At 30.0% G+C, this 22,058-nt stretch overlaps 1 protein-coding gene across 1 annotated transcript in view; it reads left to right on the top strand.

The window, feature by feature from the left end:
* LOC139521941 (NBAS subunit of NRZ tethering complex-like) overlaps positions 1-22,058 on the top strand; it is a 68,894-nt gene that overhangs the window by 18,093 nt on the left and 28,743 nt on the right. Inside the window, exons 11-31 of the mRNA XM_071315757.1 lie at positions 832-936; positions 1,375-1,439; positions 2,148-2,219; positions 3,149-3,223; positions 5,092-5,166; positions 5,451-5,580; positions 5,897-6,031; positions 9,582-9,755; positions 10,256-10,329; positions 12,097-12,156; positions 13,018-13,080; positions 13,365-13,428; positions 13,818-13,876; positions 14,813-14,915; positions 15,773-15,990; positions 17,961-18,073; positions 18,759-18,838; positions 19,744-19,839; positions 20,317-20,438; positions 20,845-20,932; positions 21,672-21,974. Coding sequence (XP_071171858.1) covers positions 832-936; positions 1,375-1,439; positions 2,148-2,219; positions 3,149-3,223; positions 5,092-5,166; positions 5,451-5,580; positions 5,897-6,031; positions 9,582-9,755; positions 10,256-10,329; positions 12,097-12,156; positions 13,018-13,080; positions 13,365-13,428; positions 13,818-13,876; positions 14,813-14,915; positions 15,773-15,990; positions 17,961-18,073; positions 18,759-18,838; positions 19,744-19,839; positions 20,317-20,438; positions 20,845-20,932; positions 21,672-21,974 — 2,274 coding nt within the window. The remainder of the gene's footprint in view (positions 1-831; positions 937-1,374; positions 1,440-2,147; positions 2,220-3,148; positions 3,224-5,091; positions 5,167-5,450; positions 5,581-5,896; positions 6,032-9,581; positions 9,756-10,255; positions 10,330-12,096; positions 12,157-13,017; positions 13,081-13,364; positions 13,429-13,817; positions 13,877-14,812; positions 14,916-15,772; positions 15,991-17,960; positions 18,074-18,758; positions 18,839-19,743; positions 19,840-20,316; positions 20,439-20,844; positions 20,933-21,671; positions 21,975-22,058) is intronic.

Here is a 22,058-nt window from a genome sequence, read left to right as displayed (position 1 = left end):
GAGGCCAAATCCCCTATGAATTTTATTCACCCTCTATGGATCCGTAGGGGGTCAGTAGTTAACCGTATAACGAATTTATCGGACGCTGGAATTTTTCTGAAAAATAAACAATGAAACACAACAACAGCAATAGATGACGTCACAATTAACGCGTCATGAACCCCCTATGAAACTTACTAACCCCCTACAGTCTCATAGGGGGTCACCACGTGACGGCGTTTACCCAATCACAACGTGATAATTTATCTGTGGTCCGATAAAGTCAGATATAAAAGGCATCGAAATGACAATGTAACAATGTAAAACAATTCAAAGCAAAAGCTTTCTGCCTAATTTATGTACAAAAAAATAAATGAAAAACAAATATAAAACACATAAACAACAACCACCTTATTACAGGCTCCTGACTTGGGGCGGCACAAACATACAGAATGTGGTGGGGTTAAACATGTTGGCAGGATCCCAACCCTCCCCATACCTGGGACACTGGTGTAACAGTACAACATAAAATGAACTATATAAATCAGTTGAAAAAGGCTCAACTCAGATTGATGCAAATAGAAATACTACACAGAGTGGACATGAATTGTCTATGTATTGTTAAATGTTATAAATATCAGTAAAATAAATCAACAAAAAACACAAAAATTTCATATAGATAATATGACTATATTTTTAATGACTACACAAAGTGAATGATTTCCAGAGATATTGAATATAGTGTGGCTTTAAATACTTCAGCTTTAAATTACTCCATCTCTATAAGCCTATTCCTTATTGCTTGAAAAACTTTGTGCAGGCTGTGGTAATATTTGATCTGTTTGTTTGCAGTGCATTCTGGGAGGTGTCCATGCAGCAGCAGAAAGGTTTAATGAAAAATTCTTCCAGAAATTCAGATCAGAAAACATAGTGGAGATTGCAGTTAATTATGCCAGGGTAGGTTTACATGGTTAACATTGCATTTTTATGAGATCCTTATTGCCCACTGATTAAAAATTGTGAAGTTTTAAGATTAAAAATCAACTGCATTTTCTTAAATTTTACAGATAATGTGTATGCATTAAAAATATTTGGTTAAAAAATATATTACTTGTCTTAGCAAGAAATATAGTGGTAACAAATGATATCTTATAATAAATTATTGGAAATTATAGTTTGTGATTTTTTCAAAAAATTAGATCAAACACTTTCAGAAAGTATTTAGTGTTATAAAATACATTTCAAATTTGGGAGATTCAAATTAAACTGGAAAATACTTATTCCAAAAGTTTTCTTTTTATTATAACATAGAAAATATGGAATAATATTATGATGTAATTTCTTAATTCTTTTATTTTGTTAGTGTTTGTTTATATACAGAATTTTTATTCACAGGATAATAATATAGAAGCTTTAGAAACTCTGTTTACTTTTCACTGGGAAGATCTAAGACCTCACAGGTAATTGTCAAAAGCTTATTGAAAACAATAATGTGTAGAGTATAGTTTTTGACTTTAGCAATTTTGACTTCATTATCTAACAAAACCTTAATAAAAAACCTTAATAATAATCCAAATAGAACTGACCACTTGCAAGAGAATTTTTTATGCCCCACCTACGATAGTAGAGGGCATTATGTTTTCTGGTCTATGCGTTCGTTCGTCTGTCTGTCTGTCTGTCTGTCTGTCTGTCTGTCTGTCTGTCCGTTCGTTCGTTCGTCTGTTCGTTCGTCCGTCTGTCCCGCTTCAGGTTAAAGTTTTTGGTCAAGGTAGTTTTTGATGAAGTTGAAGTCCAATCAACTTGAAACTTAGTACACATGTTCCTTATGATATGATCTTTCTAATTTTAAAGCCAAATTAAACTTTTGACCCCAATTTCACGGTCCACTGAACATAGAAAATGAAAGTGCATATTTCAAGTTAAAGTTTTTGGTCAAGGTAGTTTTTGATGAAGTTGAAGTCCAATCAACTTGAAACTTAGTACACATGTTCCCTATGATATTATCTTTCTAATTTTAATGCCTAATTATATTTTTTATCCAATTTCACGGTCCATTGAACATGATAGTGCGAGTGGGGCATTCATGTACTTTGGACACATTCTTGTTTATTGTTAATGTAAATAACATTGCTGAATGAATATTTCATTTTAATATTGGTATGTTTTAGGTTAGGAATATTGTCCAATTTTCCAGAAACTACAAATCCACATGAATATAGGTCACTGCTACCAGAAGTTGGGTAAGTGATATAAAAGTTTGTTTCATAATATTTCTTTCTGCATTATTTAGATTCATTATTAATATTTTCAATATTAGTCTGTTAATAGATGCAAAGTAATATTATAGAAATAATTCTGAAGGTTTGAAGTTTGGTTAAATGATAATTTCATATACAGAATTTATATAGTTTTGCTGGTTAAGATAAAATTGTCCTTTTAAAGAATCCTCCACTACAAAGTCACAAATATAACTAATTACCAAAAAAATAAATCAGGAATAATTTTGATTATTGGTAATTGAATCATACAAACAAATAATTTATTTTTATTAGAGTCTCACCTCTTTAAAACATTTGATATAAAACACAGTCAATATAATATTAACAATTTATAAAAGAGCCAATCTAAAAAGAGTTATGAGAGACTGTAAAAATACAGATTAAAATACATTTATATCACATCTATAAATAAAGGCAACAGTAGTATACCGCTGTTCAAACTCATAAATCCATCATAATATAACATATATCACTATATCTTAGCACAAAACACCATGCTATTAAAAACAATTATACAAAAAAAAAAAAAAAACATATAGGAAATTTTGTAAGGCTACCAAACTAGAAAATGTTTGAAGAGGGTAAACTGAAAATATACTTTTTCAGAATTGTCAGATATGTGGGTAAGCATTTTTTTTGTGTCTAGATTATTTTTTATGCGGACAGAATTGACAAAATTAACATTCAAAAGAATGATCAATGAATAACATACATCTTTAATAGATATAAAAATGTATGAACCAAATCTTACAAAGGTTTATAATTTAGTTTCCAGCACTATTAAAAGTTCCTTTGGATAAATATAAACTTCCAAAAACTTATTATTTGAGTTGAGGTAAATCAGAATCAAAGACATGTACAGTAATGTTATTGTTCTTTCTATGATTCAGGAATGATAAATCAGTTATTCACTGGGAAGAAGACAGATGGAGAGAAAAAGATTGGAGTGAGGAAGATTTTTGCAGGTAAAAAAATAAAAGATGGTTACAGACAACATTGTACTCCTTACATGAAAATTAAGCTGTTGATTAATTAGGGATTACTTTTTATGCCCCACCTACGATAGTAGAGGGGCATTATGTTTTCTGGTCTGTGCGTCCGTTCGTCCGTCCGTTCGTTCGTCTGTCTGTCCCGCTTCAGGTTAAAGTTTTTGGTCGAGGTAGTTTTTGATGAAGTTGAAGTCCAATCGACTTCAAACTTGGTACACATGTTCCCTATGATATGATCTTTCTAATTTTAATGCCAAATTAGAGATTTTACCCCAATTTCACGGTCCACTGAACATAGAAAATGATAGTGTGAGTGGGGCATTCGTGTACTGAGGACACATTCTTGTTAGGTTTGTTTTTAATATTGCTGATATTTAACATACAGTCAACTCTTGTTGTCTCAAACTCGGTTGACTCAAAATTTCGGATGAGTCACAGTTTTCACTTGGTCCCGAAATTTGTTCCATATAAATGTATGTAATTCGACTCCTGATGAGTCAAAATTGGATGAGTCGAAATTTCGGTTAAGTCAAACTAAATTTACCGTCCCAAGGTTAACAAAAGCATTCAAAATTCATTATCTATCTGGAACTAGTACACATATGTCAAAACATGACCTCCGGGATTTAAATGGATCGAAGAGTTAATCTGACAATACATGTGTAATCAAATTTCCGGTCACTGACCACTGTATTAATTTATGACATGCTATTTCCACTAGTGTTTACCTAAGAAATTATATAAATAATTAGTGATATATTGTTAAAATTTATAAAAAAGTATTTAAAATGTTTACAAAACAATTAATTGTGATTTATACTAATGAGCTTGGGTGTGTATAAAGTGAAGATTATGACCTCTGTAAATAATCAACCAAAAACTACTGAATCGGCGTCTTTAATCTTATTCTATTTTCTTTTGAGAAAAAAGAGTGAGATTAAATAAAATGAAGAGAAATCTAACTTTTCTAAAATCTCATGTATCCGAGAATAAACAATTTTGTCACCGACCTGAATAACGAAAAAAAGCCATAGGAAAAAAAAAAAACTGAAACAATAGAATAAGTAAAAATAATGTTATTATAATAATGAAAGACCATGACATTTAAATACATCAATCTGATACCAGAATATCGATCCCCTTCCCATATTCACCCGGATTTATTTTAGTTTAACCAAGTTAAGCAAGAGTTGTGTCCCTTGGTCTGTCAAACTTCCAGTTTTCATTTGAGTCGAACTATGTGTATCTCGAAATATTTCTCTTGTCCGACTGACTTCGACATAACGTGAGTCAACTGTATATAATTTTGAATTTTAATTCAAATAAACATTCAGTAATACATTATAAATAGACAGATACGAGTTTGACTGTCCCTTTGGTATCTTTCGTCCCTCCCTTATACTACAAAAGCATAAATTTGGAAATGAGGTGTATCATTGGACCTTCATTCATAGCAGTCTAAATTTTTATACGACCGCAAAAATTTTAATTTTTCGTCTTATATTGCTATCACGTTGGCGTCGTCGTCGTCAGAATACTTTTAGTTTTCGCACTCTAACTTTAGTAAAAGTGAATAGAAATCTATTGTTCTAACTTAGCATTCACCTGCCATTTTATAATAAAGTTTAAAAGCACATTTTGAACTTCATTTTTAGTTTTACAGTTTAACTTTTCTTTCAATGACAACCTTTGCAGCACATCTATTTTAATTAGGGTTGTATTGAGTGAACCATGCAATTTTGTTTTATAATTATAAATAGACAAACGGTGTCTTCAACATATTAAAATTGAGTGAGTTATTGATAGATGGTTATTTAATTCAATTTAACACTGATATTTTTCAGAACTATCATAGAACCAGTTTTACCAGATCTAGGAGGTTTCTTATATGAGGAAAATCCAGGTCTCAAAGAATTTAGGTTCGTATAATGATTTATAACACTAGCCAACAAATTTTGATATGAAAAAAACTTACACTATTTATATTATAGAGGGAGTAGTTTTTGATTAGTCATTTTGGCTTTATTGTCATACAACAGAATTTTGTTAAGTATTTTGTCTGTTGGTTTTTATGCATAAGCTTGTTTAAAATTTATAAACTTTCATAAATTAATGTGTTTTTCAGCCGTTTTGTTTAATTTTTTCTATACTGGAATTCTTGATTTAGTGATATATATATTTTATTACATATTTTTTTCTGTAGAATGGCCAACCCAAACACTGATGATCTTTCTAAGTGGTACAGTTTCAGAGCCTGTGAGATAGAGCGGTTATCACGACAAGTAGACTTATCGGTAGAGTTAGTCAAACTGGCCACTGAGAGAGGAGTGGAGGTGGGTCTCACAATTCAGGATAGTTTTTATAAACCTAAAAAATATCTACTCCTATAAATACAAATTTTGATGTTGATTGTTTGAAAATGCCGGAAAAGAGCTAAAAATGTAAAAAAAGTATTCTCAAAAATAAATTTGTTTGCAGGATATATTTGGGAGAGAATGTTTTTGTATACTAGCATTTCATTAAATGAGAGGCCATATATTGAAACAGTAGTAACATATTTGAAGTTATTCTTCAACAAGCTGAGAAAATAGAAATGATATATAAATGTATGATTTTAGTTGATAATAATGTGAATACTTAATTTTTCAGGGTTTATCTGAACTACTGGATAATTTGGTAACCATGGAGATGCTAGTATACGACTGTTATGTTGATGAAAATCTGACCTTTGATGAACTACAAAAGATGGCCGACTATGATAAATTGGAACTAATTATGTCCAAGGTATGTTGTAGTTTTACAGGTAAAGGTAATTTGAATTCGGCTGTACAAAACAAAATCTGACCTGTTATCATATCTCTCAGATCTAATTTTCAAAAAGCAAGAATCTGAAACAAATATGGTTTTGAGCATGTTCCAAAAAAAAATGAATAGTTGTAAAACCAACTTATTTAAACAAACAAAAAAGGAAAACAACTACATTATCACTGAACTAGTATATATTTGTTTAGGGGCCAGCTGAAGGACGCCTCCGGATGCGGGAATTTCTTGTTGCATTGAAGACCTGTTGGTGACCTTCTGCTGTTGTCTCCTCTTTGGTGGGGTTGTTGTCTCTTTGGCACATTCCCCATTTCCATTTTCAATTTTACTGATAATTTTAATGGATCCAAAAAACTTTTCTCGATCTTTCTTAATCAAGACTGCTCAATGATGTATTTGAAAGCCAAGGATGTATAAGAGCAGAAAGAGTTAAAGAGATATATGTCAAAAATGTACATAAAAATATTTAAATCTGATGAAAAAAATATAGCATGCAATCTTTTGTTATGGTTTGAAATATTGAGTGTAGATTGCTTTTAATACAATCTTAATAAAATGGGGATAAGGAGATAAAGCTGACAACATGTTTTAAAAATAACTTGGACAACAAATAAATTTAGAACAGTAAGACCGACTATCATTTTATTAATTTTTATTCAGGCATCAACAGAAATGTACACAAAGTGTCTACACAAATGACAGATATTATACATGTATATTATTGTAATATTATTTTTTATTCAGGCATCAACAGAAATGTACACAAAGTGTCTACACAAATGACAGATATTATACATGTATATTATTGTAATATTATTTTTTATTCAGGCATCAACAGAAATGTAAACAAAGTGTCTACACAAATGACAAATATTATACATGTATATTATTGTAATATTATTTTTTATTCAGGCATCAACAGAAATGTACACAAAGTGTCTACACAAATGACAGATATTATACATGTATATTATTGTAATATTATTTTTTATTCAGGCATCAACAGAAATGTACACAAAGTGTCTACACAAATGACAGATATTATACATGTATATTATTGTAATATTATTTTTTATTCAGGCATCAACAGAAATGTAAACAAAGTGTCTATACAAATGACAGATATTATACATGTATATTATTGTAATATTATTTTTTATTCAGGCATCAACAGAAATGTACACAAAGTGTCTACACAAATGACAGATATTATACATGTATATTATTGTAATATTATTTTTTATTTAGGCATCAACAGAAATGTAAACAAAGTGTCTACACAAATGACAGAAATTATACATGTATATTATTGTAATATTATTTTTTATTCAGGCATCAACAGAAATGTACAAAAAGTGTCTACACAAATGACAGAAATTATACATGTATATTATTGTAATATTAATTTTTATTCAGGCATCAACAGAAATGTAAACAAAGTGTCTACACAAATGACAGATATTATACATGTATATTATTGTAATATTAATTTTTATTCAGGCATCAACAGAAATGTAAACAAAGTGTCTACACAAATGACAGAAATTATACATGTATATTATTGTAATATTATTTTTTATTTATGCATCAACAGAAATGTACACAAAGTGTCTACACAAATGACAGATATTATACATGTATATTATTGTAATATTATTTTGTATTCAGGCAACAACAGAAATGTACAAAAAGTGTCTACACAAATGACAGATATTATACATGTATATTATTGTAATATTATTTTTTATTCAGGCATCAACAGAAATGTACACAAAGTGTCTACACAAATGACAGATATTATACATGTATATTATTGTAATATTATTTTTTATTTATGCATCAACAGAAATGTACACAAAGTGTCTACACAAATGAGAGATATTATACATGTATATTATTGTAATATTATTTTTTATTCAGGCATCAACAGAAATGTAAACAAAGTGTCTATACAAATGACAGATATTATACATGTATATTATTGTAATATTATTTTTTATTCAGGCATCAACAGAAATGTACACAAAGTGTCTACACAAATGACAGATATTATACATGTATATTATTGTAATATTATTTTTTATTTAGGCATCAACAGAAATGTAAACAAAGTGTCTACACAAATGACAGAAATTATACATGTATATTATTGTAATATTATTTTTTATTCAGGCATCAACAGAAATGTACAAAAAGTGTCTACACAAATGACAGAAATTATACATGTATATTATTGTAATATTAATTTTTATTCAGGCATCAACAGAAATGTAAACAAAGTGTCTACACAAATGACAGATATTATACATGTATATTATTGTAATATTAATTTTTATTCAGGCATCAACAGAAATGTAAACAAAGTGTCTACACAAATGACAGAAATTATACATGTATATTATTGTAATATTATTTTTTATTTATGCATCAACAGAAATGTACACAAAGTGTCTACACAAATGACAGATATTATACATGTATATTATTGTAATATTATTTTTTATTCAGGCAACAACAGAAATGTACAAAAAGTGTCTACACAAATGACAGATATTATACATGTATATTATTGTAATATTATTTTTTATTCAGGCATCAACAGAAATGTACACAAAGTGTCTACACAAATGACAGATATTATACATGTATATTATTGTAATATTATTTTTTATTTATGCATCAACAGAAATGTACACAAAGTGTCTACACAAATGAGAGATATTATACATGTATATTATTGTAATATTATTTTTTATTCAGGCATCAACAGAAATGTACACAAAGTGTCTACACAAATGACAGATATTATACATGTATATTATTGTAATATTATTTTTTATTCAGGCATCAACATAAATGTACACAAAGTGTCTACACAAATGACAGATATTATACATGTATATTATTGTAATATTATTTTTTATTTATGCATCAACAGAAATGTACACAAAGTGTCTACACCAATGAAAGATATTATACATGTATATTATTGTAATATTATTTTTTATTTATGCATCAACAGAAATGTACACAAAGTGTCTACACAAATGACAGATATTATACATGTATATTATTGTAATATTATTTTTTATTTATGCATCAACAGAAATGTAAACAAAGTGTCTACACAAATGACAGATATTATACATGTATATTATTGTAATATTAATTTTTATTCAGGCATCTACAGAAATGTACACAAAGTGTACACAAATGGCAGATATTATACATGTATATTATTGTAATATTATTTTTTATTCAGGCATCAACAGAAATGTACACAAAGTGTCTACACAAATGACAGATATTATACATGTATATTATTGTAATATTAATTTTTATTCAGGCATCAACAGAAATGTAAACAAAGTGTCTACACAAATGACAGATATTATACATGTATATTATTGTAATATTATTTTTTATTTATGCATCAACAGAAATGTAAACAAAGTGTCTACACAAATGACAGATATTATACATGTATATTATTGTAATATTATTTTTTATTCAGGCATCAACAGAAATGTACACAAAGTGTCTACACAAATGGCTAGTACCTTTCCTACAGCAGTGTGAACACAGACAGCCAGGGACCTTTACTTCATTACTAAGAGATTACATTGTCACAAAAGCTAAGACAGATCTGACATTACCTACTAAAATATTTGAAGCATCTAAAGCGACTGTGAGTTTTTTTGAGAAGTAATTCTTAAATTAGATTTAAACATTGTAAAGATTGAATTGATAATTTTAAGACGATAATAGTAGACTGTATTTCCATTCCCTAGTCCTCATCATTAACTTGGATATTTATGATGAATTGTTACAAAGCTGAGACATTTTCACAGAGCGGTTAAGCTTTTGAGGTTCAAAGTGTAACAATGTTTCACAAATTTTGAAGCCTATAAGACCTTGTGTAATTGGCTTCATCAAGTAAAGTATCCAAATTTTAACATATTTAAATTGTTTGAAAATTCAGTTCTTTAAAAACATTTAATATCCCCAAAATTTTTACATCTTTATTGTGTGGTCTTCTGCACTTCAAAAAACCTCAAACAATTAACCTTTGTTGATTAATAGAAATAGCAATGGTCATTTTTAATTCGGATTTGTTATTTGTGTTCCTCTTTTATAAGCCCGTTTGGGATAATTTATGTAAGAATACATTATCTTGTTCATTTTCAGCAAAAAAGACCTATAATATGTAGTCAGGATGATGTCATGTCCATGGCCCTAGAAGCTCTATATGTTTGTGGCAGGTATGTTGTACACCTTTTTTGTTTTAAATATTTATCTAAAATATATGTGTATTACCAATATATATTTTTATTATGGTGACTTGAGAAACACCAGTATCACTCAGATTACAATTCTACCTTGACAGGTAAGTTTGTATTTAGCCTATAAAATACTTATTTAGCCTTGAGAATTGAAAGGTCAGTTTATCCCATTCATACAATAGAAGTTTACCTATAAGGGTCAGAATGGGGTTTACAGAATAGAGAATACATGTAATAGCAACAAAAAATAGAGAATAGAGAAAATTAACAACAAAATAAAGAATAGAGAATAATTTAAAGCGGTGCAAAAGTATAAAGAATAACTGTGCAAAATAAAAGGTAACTTAGGTAACTGTAATGCAATACTGATAATATAATGATCAATGTACAAAATTGATAAATAATCTTGTAACAGAAAGACTAAATAGTAAAATCATTTACATGAGAATTTAACAGAATGAGAGTTATTTTTAAGGCTATTAAAAGAAAAATGCCCTAAAAATTTAAAGAATACAGATATTAAAAAAAACCTTGCAGGTCCTCATGTCATTTAAATTGTCAAAATTTGGGACACATCTAGTCAAACTGGTTTGGTATAACTGACTGTTTCTTGCCCTAGATGTCTATTTCACAGTGATCTTATGTGTGTGTGCTAAGAGTACATTGTACTGTCATATTTATTAGTTTTCTGTTGGGACATGACCTACATTGTTAACATGCAAAGCAGTGGCTTGAGATTTCAAATGATATTAGTATAATAAATTAATATTTGGAATTATATATCCTGGTTGATGATGTTTTTTTTGGGACCAAGATGTTTTCTTCATTCTTGTTCACATTATGATTATTTTAACCTTCAATGCACATATAAAGATAGAAAAGTTTCAAATCTCATTTAAAATATTTTGCAACTAAATAATAATCTGTCAGATTTGGTGTAAACACAAAACAAGACAGTGTTATAAGATAAGCTGCAAGCATTGTCTATTTCTATAATAGTCAAGCAGATAGTTTTTTTTATAACTGAAAAAAAAAATGACCTTGTAAAGAAATATTCAATTAAAAGGCCGAAAATAACCCCAAAAATTCAACATTAACAGATTTTTAACAATTAAATCAAGATGCACAAAGTTTTAAGCATTGGTCAGAATATATGGTTCTTTTGTACTTTAACAATATCACAATAACAATAAAGTGACCTTAATTTTGTACAAGGTAAATGGCATGAAGCCAAATTTATCAACTTCTATTGTATGAATGGGATAAACTGACCTTTCAATTTTCAAGGCTAAATAAGTATTTTATAGGCTAAATACAAACTTACCTGTCAAGGTAGAATTGTAATCTGAGTGATACTGGTGTTTCTCAAGTCACCATAAGATATTGAATGATCTATGTAAGAAAACTGTTTGCTCTTTCTTTATACAGATATTAGCAATACCACTATTTCACACCTGAAGTAACAGATAGTGAAATCTTTGTAAAGTAATTCATTTCTTTCAGACTTATGTTTGTTTACAAAGAAAACTATGACCATTTTTACATGTATCAATCTCCATTTTAAACTGGTGTACAAAAATGATCAGAAAAAAATTCTAGTTTGACAGTATTGTTATATCTTTTTCAGCTTATGTCATTTTAATGTTTAATTGCTTGAACTAATTTGTTCTGTTAAAAATGCAAATTTTAAGTTTGTTATGCAGATGAAGTTCCTACAAATATATAATTTGTCATTTTATTTTATAGGGATGATCAATTAGATTTAGCTTTAGAAATTTTTCAATGTCTTCCACAGAAAGGATATGGGTAAGGTTACCAAAATGGCTATTTTCTTGTTCTTAAATACTTTTACAATGCAAATTTCACAGATTATAATCTCTTAGTTTCATTTAAATCCAGTAATGATTGTAGCAGTCATTGACAAAAAGTGATAGACTGTTGTGATCACTGTAAGGGAGCTACCATTTGATTTTTATGGGGGGCTAGGATGAAATTTGAAAAAAAAGGCAGGATGAGACGCTTGCAAAAAAAAAGTCAGGACGACAATTTAGGTAAAAAAAAGTCAGGATAAACTAAAAAAAAAAGGCAGGACCGAACAGAGTGAAAAATAAAAAGGCAGGACAGAGATTACAGCTAAAAAAAATGCAGGACAAATTTTTCATCCTAACCCCCCCCCCCCCCCCCCCCCCCCCCCTCATAAAAATCGAATGGTAGCTCCCTAATACATTATTTGTTGGTTTTAATGGATATGTATTGAATTGATTAATTACATACATATGTAAACCCAATTAGTACAGTTATTACATTGCAGAAGAAAGATATAACAGTTGAACTCAGTTATGTCGTTAAATTCACTTCTCAAAATATTTCATTATTGTGACTTAATGCAAAGGACTGTTCAATAAAACCATACATGGGACCCAGAGAAGGCTTTTTGAATTTTCTACTAGAAGTTGTGTCAAAGACTATAGTAAACTGAAAATTAAAGTGAAATTCTAAATCTGCCTTTATTGGATGTTACCCCATTTTTGTCAGTATCATATATGTTTTAATGGAACAATCCTGATATTTTTCGTTTTATTGCTAAAAAATTGCTGAAGATATTTTTTTTTTGTAACACATTTGGTATTTTTATTTTGATGCATTATCTTGAAAACAATTTTACAGGAAAGAAACAAAAGAATCAATAAGACTGCACAAGGAAATAGACAAGCTGGAAAGACATTTGGGGTAATTTTGCCTGACAGTACAATGATCTGTTATTACATTTTTTTAAAAGTACTCACATCTATCTTCAAATGAGGATAGAATTATGTAAGGATATATTGATTGCCTACAAAGTAACATGAAAATAATATTTTTAAATTGGTTAAGAAAATTCAATTAATAGTTTGTTTATAACTTGAAGTATGACAAAAAACTGTGCAATTTTTTTTTTTACCCATGTTGATAACAACAAAACTGTCTCCAATCATTTTCAATTTCAGAATATGATCGTTTGTTTTGTTTTTCAGTGCATTAAAGATTTTACATGAACAGGATGTTAAGAAACCTCTTCATTATATCCTAGAAACAGAGGTATTGTGTAAATTTGTTTGAATAATATTTTTTGATATTTTGTAAATCAATTTAATTAGAGTGATATTTTTTTTTGCATTTTTACTTCAATGTTTCCACTTACCTGCTTCTTAAGCTATTTGCAATTCCGCTTTTCCTTCCCCATACATTTGTTATGTTTCATTAGAGTATAAATTGTAATAACTCCAGTAATTTCCCTTTAAGTACTGCTTCAAACCATTGTGCACATGTCCTTATTATTTTCCTCATTGCTGTTTCTTTGGTTTTCTTATGATTTTATTTTTTGCAATTTTCTTACTTTGTTCATATAATCTTGAATCTAGTAATTTTGTTTGTCTTACCAGTGGGTTTGTTTTGTATAAATTTTTCCAACGTTTTTTTCATTACAGAAAGATGCAGACGATGCCAAGATGTTAATGATAAGATTGACAAGAGCTGCTGGCAAAAGGTAAAATAATTCTTATAGAGTTGTCTGAAGAAAAAACCTAATTTCTACTATACTAACTTTCAGACTTATATCTGAATAATGTCTGTTTAATGAGTTGATTAATATTTTTTACATTGGTGCTCTCAACCTATCACCTGGAAAAAATCAAACACTATATAAAAAAAACCTCATCAAGGCTTATAATTGTGTATGCCAAATGAAGTTTTGGTCTACAAAAGACCCTAAGTTACGCTTGAATGAAAAATGTATAAAGGTCAAATCAAGTATGAATGTGTAGAGTATTGACGACTCAAGAGTCTGAAGGAAAGTTTTTGCCAAATACAGCTCAAGTAATTTGTTCCTAGGGTAGATAATCTTTAGTATTTTGAAAAATACAAATTTTTGTAAACAGTTAAAATTTCTGAATATGTCCATATCAATGATAGGTCATGTCAACACAGAAGTTTATATGATATTCTTTAATATGTTTGTCAGGAAACGTCAGTCTTACATTTTTATAGCATGGCATATGTTCTTGAAAAAAGCATACCTTCATACTCTTTAGAAAACAGACACAGTGATAATATTTTATAATTTGATTCCGTGCATACAAAACTTTTCTGGCTTTATCAGGTACAATCTTATATATACCAAAATTGATGTATATAAATTTGAATACATTAGTAAATAGATGGAACCTCAAATTTGAAATTACAGATCTTAATTTTAATTTTTTTTTTTTTTTTTTTATCGCCGCGATATAGCCTTTTTCTGCTAATGCGGCGTAAAGCAACCAACAATCAATCAATCAATCAATCAATCAGATCTTAATTTTCATTAAGTCAAAATGTATTCATATTCTGAAACTTAAAATTCTGAAACTTAAAATTCCTTTTAATTGATAACTTGAATTATGTTTGTGTAGTTTTCTGAAATTTTTGATTTTATGATTGACAGAAGTGAACCATTATCAGAAATTGCATGGAGAAAGTTACATGATGATGTGATACAGCTACAAAATCAGGTGTACAGATGTCTGTCGTCTGGTCTGTGTCATGAAGTAGGTGAATGGTGTAGTTTCTATAAGTTGTTAGGGTGAACTTTTACTATTGATTATTATACCCCCGCTTTAAAAAAGTGGGGGTATACTGTTTTACCTCTGTCTGTCCTTCCGTCAGTCAGTCCGTCCGTCCCATGAATATTTTTCGTCTCATTTTTCTCAGGAACTACAATACAAGGATTTCAGAAATTTGGTTTCAGGGTTTATCTAAGTCAGCTATACCGTGTGATGCGTTTTCAGATTGATCACTTGACAACTACCTGTTTACCGAACACTTGTATGATTTTACGCATGATAGCAAAGTTGAAAATTTTCGTCACATTTTTCTCAGGAACTACAATACAAGGATTTCTGAAATTTGGTTTCAGGATTTATATAAGTCAGTTATACCGTGTGATGCGTTTTCAGATTCATCACTCGACAACTTCCTGTTTACCGAACACTTGCATATTTTTACACTATTAATATTATCCACTTGCGGCGGCGTTATCATCAGTGAGCAGTAGCTCGCAGTTTCACATGTTAAATATATATTTTCTTCATTATTTACATTTATTGAAACAGAATTTGTGTAAAGTATTTTGTTTTTCAAAGATATTTACCTTGGATTACCATCATGAAATTTTTTAAAGCATAGTAATAATTTTGGAATGGTTTAGCTGCTCAATATTGAGAAATCTTTTAGAAAAATGATATAATTTGAAAAGAAAACATCCTTGTGTTTGCCATAAAAAAATATAATTGGAACCCTTAAATCTTGGCTTAACAATTTTTTTATCAGGTGGTTTCCAACGATGCTTTATAAAAGAAATATTAATTCTGAATTTGTAATTTAAAAGCGCCACCTTCTTTTTCAGATATTCACTGAAAGCTTGCTGTGTTCTGGCAGAAGAGAGAGCATAACTTTAGCAGGCGAGTACATAGAAAGAAGTAATAATGAGAGTCTTCCTACTCAATCCTACACAAAGAATTTAAAGGTGTCATATAAACGAGCCATACAGCTAGTCATCTCATCAGCTCAGGAGTATTTTGATTCTTCTACAGATATGAAAGATCCATGCATAGATCTTGCCAGGTAATTTTAACAATTGTTCATACAGAGTTGGTCTCATTGGGGTCTAAGCGTGACGCGGGATTGTCAATTTTTTGTGTCATGAAAACGGGAAATGATGTCTAGCGGGACCAGGGAAATGACAAAAAAATGAAAACTGCTTACGTATATAGTGTAAGCAGGATACGGGAATCTGACAAAACAGTAAGCGGGATCCGGGATCGGAACCCCACAATGAGACCCCCCTCAGAGTTGTCTTACTAGTTCATCTACAGCAATCACTGACCTTCCAACATTGAGGTTGCAAGTTCAAACCCTATGATTGACTAGAATTGATAGTTTTCCTGTCAAAGGTCAATGTTCTCTTCAAGCACTCTGGTCTATTCTTCCAATAAAAGATGGCTGCCATGATATAGCTGATTGTGCTAACAGGTGTGTTAAACTTCAACAATCAATCAATCATATACTTAACAAATTTTGATCTCACTAAATATTATAAGATCTTCGACCTTTGATTTCATCATAGTTTTTATGCCCCACTTACGATAGTAGAGGGGCATTATGTTTTCTAGTCTGTGCGTCCGTCTGTTCATTCTTTTGTCTGTTCGTCCGTTCGTCCCGCTTCAGGTTAAAGTTTTTGGTCAAGGTAGTTTTTGATGAAGTTGAAGTCCAATCAACTTGAAACTTAATATACATGTGCCCAAGATATGATCTTTCTAATTCTAATGCCAAATTAGAGTTTTGACCCCAATTTCACGGTCCACTGAACATAGAAAATGATAGTGCAAGTTTCAGGTTAAAGTTTTTGGTCAAGGTAGTTTTTGATGAAGTTGAAGTCCAATCAACTTGAAACTTAATATACATGTGCCCAAGATATGATCTTTCTAATTCTAATGCCAAATTAGAGTTTTGACCCCAATTTCACGGTCCACTGAACATAGAAAATGATAGTGCAAGTTTCAGGTTAAAGTTTTTGGTCAAGGTAGTTTTTGATGAAGTTGAAGTCCAATCAACTTGAAACTTAATATACATGTTCCCTATGATATGATCTTTCAAATTTAAATGCCAAATTAGAGTTTTTAACCCAATTACACGGTCCACTAAACATAGAAAATGATAGTGCGAGTGGGGCATCCATGTACTATGGACACATTCTTGTATTTGTATAAGTTTGTCTTTTTCATTTTTAGCCATGGCGTTGTCAGTTTGTTTTAGATTTATGAGTTTGACTGTTCCTTTGGTATCTTTCGTCCCTCTTTTAAACTTAACAAAACTGTTGAAAGAAATAGCACATAATTTGATTTGATTTTGCAATTGATTCGGTGTGATATAATTTCAAGGATAATGATAACTGGGAGATACATGATTTATTTAAGAATTACACAATACAATTAACACAAATAGGTTGTGTTTATAGTTAGGACAGAACACATTTATCTACTTTTAAAAGTTCAAATGTTGGCTACATGTATCTCAAATTTTAACCACCAAAGATAGATTTGTTTACTGTGTATCTATTAATTTTTCTGAATTCTAATTTTGCATGAATGAAAAGAAACATTGTTTTTATGTGGATGTATGATTTTGTGGTTTTACAAAAGTCTGCTTACAAGCCTCTAGAAAATATGTAGGTCATAAAAACGTTTGCATTTCTGGTTTACTGGTACACACAAAAGCCACAAAAATTGGAATCTCACTAAGGGACGACATCAAAAGATCGATGTAGGATAAAAAACTTAAATCAAATAGTTTGGGGGTGGGGGGTTAAAATTCTGCAAGTTTTATATCTCTAAAATCGATTTTTACATATATCCCTATTTGTAATTTTTTTTCTTTCCCAAATTAAGTTAAAAGGGGGTCAGTGAAAAAACTATGTGAATTAAGTTTTTTATCCTACATTGAACTTTTGATGTCGTCCCTAACAATAATGAATCCACAATACATTTTTTTGTTATTTAAAAGAATATTTCTAAATCTAAATATTTGTATTGCAGGATATGCTTAAATTTGATAAGAGACACACCTACTTTGATACAAGAAGAACTGGATTTGATAAACTCTCTTGCTATGTTGGACGATTTTGGTGTATCAATTATACCAGCACAAGGTGATTGATAATAGATAATGGTTTGTCAATGATATACAGACAAATTACCATACATATGGTCACAAATAAAAAGCAGAAGATCCTTTATATCTGTATTCAAGTAACTTGGTCTAAGATCATCATTAAAAATTCTAAATCTAGATTTGCAAAAGACAACATTACTGTTTGAAATCATAACAGAAAATATGATTCTTAATTAAGGTAGACAGAAAAATATGTCATCATTTTTAACTAATTGAAGCTCATTTTTATGCCCCACCTACGATAGTAGAGGGGCATTATGTTTTCTGGTCTGTGGGTCCCTTCGTCCGTCTGTTCATCTGTTCTTTCGTTCGTCTGTCCAGTTTCAGGTTAAAGTTTTTGGTCGAGGTAGTTTTTGATGAAGTTGAAGTCCAATCAACCTGAAACTTAGTATATATGTTCCTTATGATATGATCTTTCTTATTTTAATGTCAAATTAGAGTTCTGACCCCAATTTCATGGTCCAATGAACATAAAAAATGATAGTGCGAGTGGGGCATCCGTGTACTGGGGACACATTCTTGTTTTAAAAGATTTTTTGAAAGATTTTCAAATGAGAAGCATCTGTTGTTAATTGAATTCTATTATATCAATCATATAATATACAATGACAGTGTGATTGCACTAAATTCTGTTTTAAAGAGTTTTGTTATATTTATTGTAGTGAGACAGACTAAAGATAGAATAGAATTGATTGAGAAATGTCTTAGTACCAGAGATACATCATACAAACAACAGAAAAAGGTATGATGTCTTCTTGTATCACTATGAAATTTGATTCATATGACAAGGAATGGTTATTTTGGTACAAAATCATTCAATATTGTAGATTCATTATTATTTATGGAGTACTTTTTGATGGATTTCATTGGAATAGATGAACCATGAATTAATGTATTCAACGAAGTACCAATTTCCTATTGCCTGGTGTGCAAACTTTTGAAAAACCACAAAATCAAATACTTTCAATCAATGTAAGTTTGTACCAATGAAAAAAAAAATCCTCAGTATTTAATATAATGAGTGAATTAAACAGTATTTGAAAATGGGCTACACTAAAATGTGCTGTAGCAGCAACATTACTTTATCGGGAGAAAATTAATTTGAAAGGATTCAGCATTAGCTGTTTATCTGTTTGGTAACATATTGTTGGGTTGTTGGCTTTGTATAATTTACATATTTTAACTATAAACATCCAAAAGTAATTTAATAAATAAGTTAAGAGTACATATTTATACTTTGATAATAAACGAAGAGTCAGATGTAACATTTATTTATATGATAAAAATACAGCAATAAAGATGTATAGAGGAAAGTCTCCATCTTATTTACAGCCGATTGCATTGAGTGTGTAGGTAAAGGTAATATCTTTTGTTAGCTTGCTTGCTAGCTGAACAGTGAAGTCATTTTAGATTAGGTAATCAACCCTCATTTATGATAGACTATTCCAACAGATAACCAATCTGTCTGTCTGTAGGAATAGACTACTTCCAAAAGAGGGTAATATACCTTACTTAATAATCACTTAGCAAGCAAGCTAACCAAAAATATTACCTTTACTTACACACTCAATGCAATCGGCTGTAAATCATTTGTTCTGCTTTATGTTAAATACTTGAGTATAAGCTTGAATTTATATTTATTTTCAGTTAATGCGATTAAGTCATTTGCTGAAAATAGAGAAAGGAAACAACAGTTTGAGGGAAGGAAAAGTTCTCCATTTGATAGCTAGAGGTGCAGTTAAGGTATATATAAAGTCTTTAACTTAAGATATTTGACTATGATACTTTTATCATCACACACATTATGTTTTGAAATGATGATAAGTTTGCCCATCACATCAATATTGTAGTAGGATATTTTTATTGTTACCATGAAAAAAGCAAAAATAACCCAAACTTGAAAATTGCCATGCTTACACATCCACTTATAGTATTTGTTTAGATGATTAATATTTGTGAAGCATTAAAGTTTCATTTAGAGAATAAAAAGGTTACATAAAACAAAGAAAAAAAGGAATAGCATTTTTGCAAGAGCATAAAACAGCTCACGCAACAAATTTTGCAAAGAGTTGTAACCTTTGAAATTTTTGTCACACACTAAAACCTCAATGGTGATTTTCAAAGTTGATATTTATGAAAACTTTACATTACTATCTAGACCCAGACTTTACATTTAAAGCTTAAAAACATTATACTGTACTTTTTATTGGGATATTTCAGGCTCATGATTGTAGTTTTGCCTATGAAGTATGCCAGGATTTAATTGAAAGAATGCATGGTCCAGTGTGGGATGTCTGTGTAGATCTAGCCAGCTTTGAAGATTTTAAAGACATATCAGCCAAGTTAGTTTAATATATGTTGTGTTAAAAGTGGCACCATGCCTAGATAATGTAAAAGTAAACTTCCATTCAATGATTCAGGACTTCTATTTTAGTTTGTTTTGTTACTTTCCAGAGAGGATGTTCACATTTTTTTCACATTTCCATCTATCTTGGACGTAATTGATATGAAACCTATTTTAATTGGTTACAGCTATTCAGAGGAATGTATGTGAATTTTACAAGCTGATTTACTTGGTTCTGCTAGAGTTATGACCTTTGCAAATTTAGAAATAATGCATGTCAATATTGCATGCTGATTTACTAGATTTTGCTAGAGTTATGGCCCTTTGTAACTTTTTAAATTGAAAATAACTGTCATTTAATACAGTTTAGTGGCAAAATTAACTGAATTTGATTTACTTTGTAGGGCAGATTTGTTGTCATTTTCATTAGCATACTGTCCTGCAGATATGATAGAACCTATACTACAGGCGAAGGCTGTCCTAGAAACTCAGGTACTATAATAATTCCCTTGCCTCTTTCAAGGAAAGGAATACAAGTTTTACAAAGTGGTTACTCAGCTACTGTTTTGGTATTTTAAAACACATTGAAGATTTGTGCAGCATTGAATTTCCGATGTTTAATCATATTTCACTATTTGATACTTTGTAGATGTATATAATCCTTGCATTTAAGCTTCAGTGTATATTTTTTTGTGTTTACAAAAACCATACTTCGATTTAAGATAGAGAAATGTAGATGGTGAAAATATTTTCAATTATTAATATAGTTTTCTTTTAAAAAAATATGTTCTTGCAAAATTTAGTACGAGTATCCAACTTCAGGAAGGAATTATTTCTATGTGCTATTTCATTAAATTTTGATTATGATCCATAACTCTACAAAAGTGTGGACAGCTGTTAGATAAAGGGGAATAAATGTATACTCATTTGACTTAGGTAAGACGTATATCTTAAAGGGGGTAGGAAGGGATGTCATCTGGAAGAGGTAAATAGTAAATATCATAACTCTGAAAAACTAAACTATTCATTCCTTGGATTTTGAAAAATCAATCATTACAGCAGTGTCCTGATGAGTGTTATTCTAGAATTCCTATAGAATAAATGGCCAATCATAAATGTCCCGAAAATTGACCTTCAACCCCTACTATTATGGTGAAAGTTGTATAAGTATATTTGCCTTAGACTGAGATGCAGTCTGATAAATTATTTCAATATCTTGTATTTATTGTAGATGTTATACAGCACTATTCACACTGACATGGAAGTTGATGACAAATCATCTGAGAGGGCGCCACTGTCAGCAACGGCTGCTCTACAGCATACAACAGAGATTCTGTGCTCAACAACTAAGACCACAAAAGCTGTGTTGTCAACAGTTGCAGATACAAAATGGTGGCAAAAAACAATTAAATCATTGAAACAACCAACCAGACGACAAGTTTCTGAGACAGTTGTTTATGATAATGACAAGTTTGAGAAGCAAGGATGTCATCCATTTTATGAAGAATTTATTACATCAAGTCATCCTGATTATGTAAGTTTTTGGATCTTAGCAGTATTAAAGACTTAATATTATTTTACATAGAATCATATTTTTTTGGCCAGCTTTTTAGCTCAC

Source organism: Mytilus edulis, chromosome 4 (assembly GCF_963676685.1).
Source record: "Mytilus edulis chromosome 4, xbMytEdul2.2, whole genome shotgun sequence".
Taxonomy (NCBI): Eukaryota; Metazoa; Mollusca; class Bivalvia; order Mytilida; family Mytilidae; genus Mytilus; species Mytilus edulis.
The sequence above is the reverse complement of the archived record's forward strand: the minus strand, read 5'-3'. Positions and strand labels throughout refer to the sequence as shown.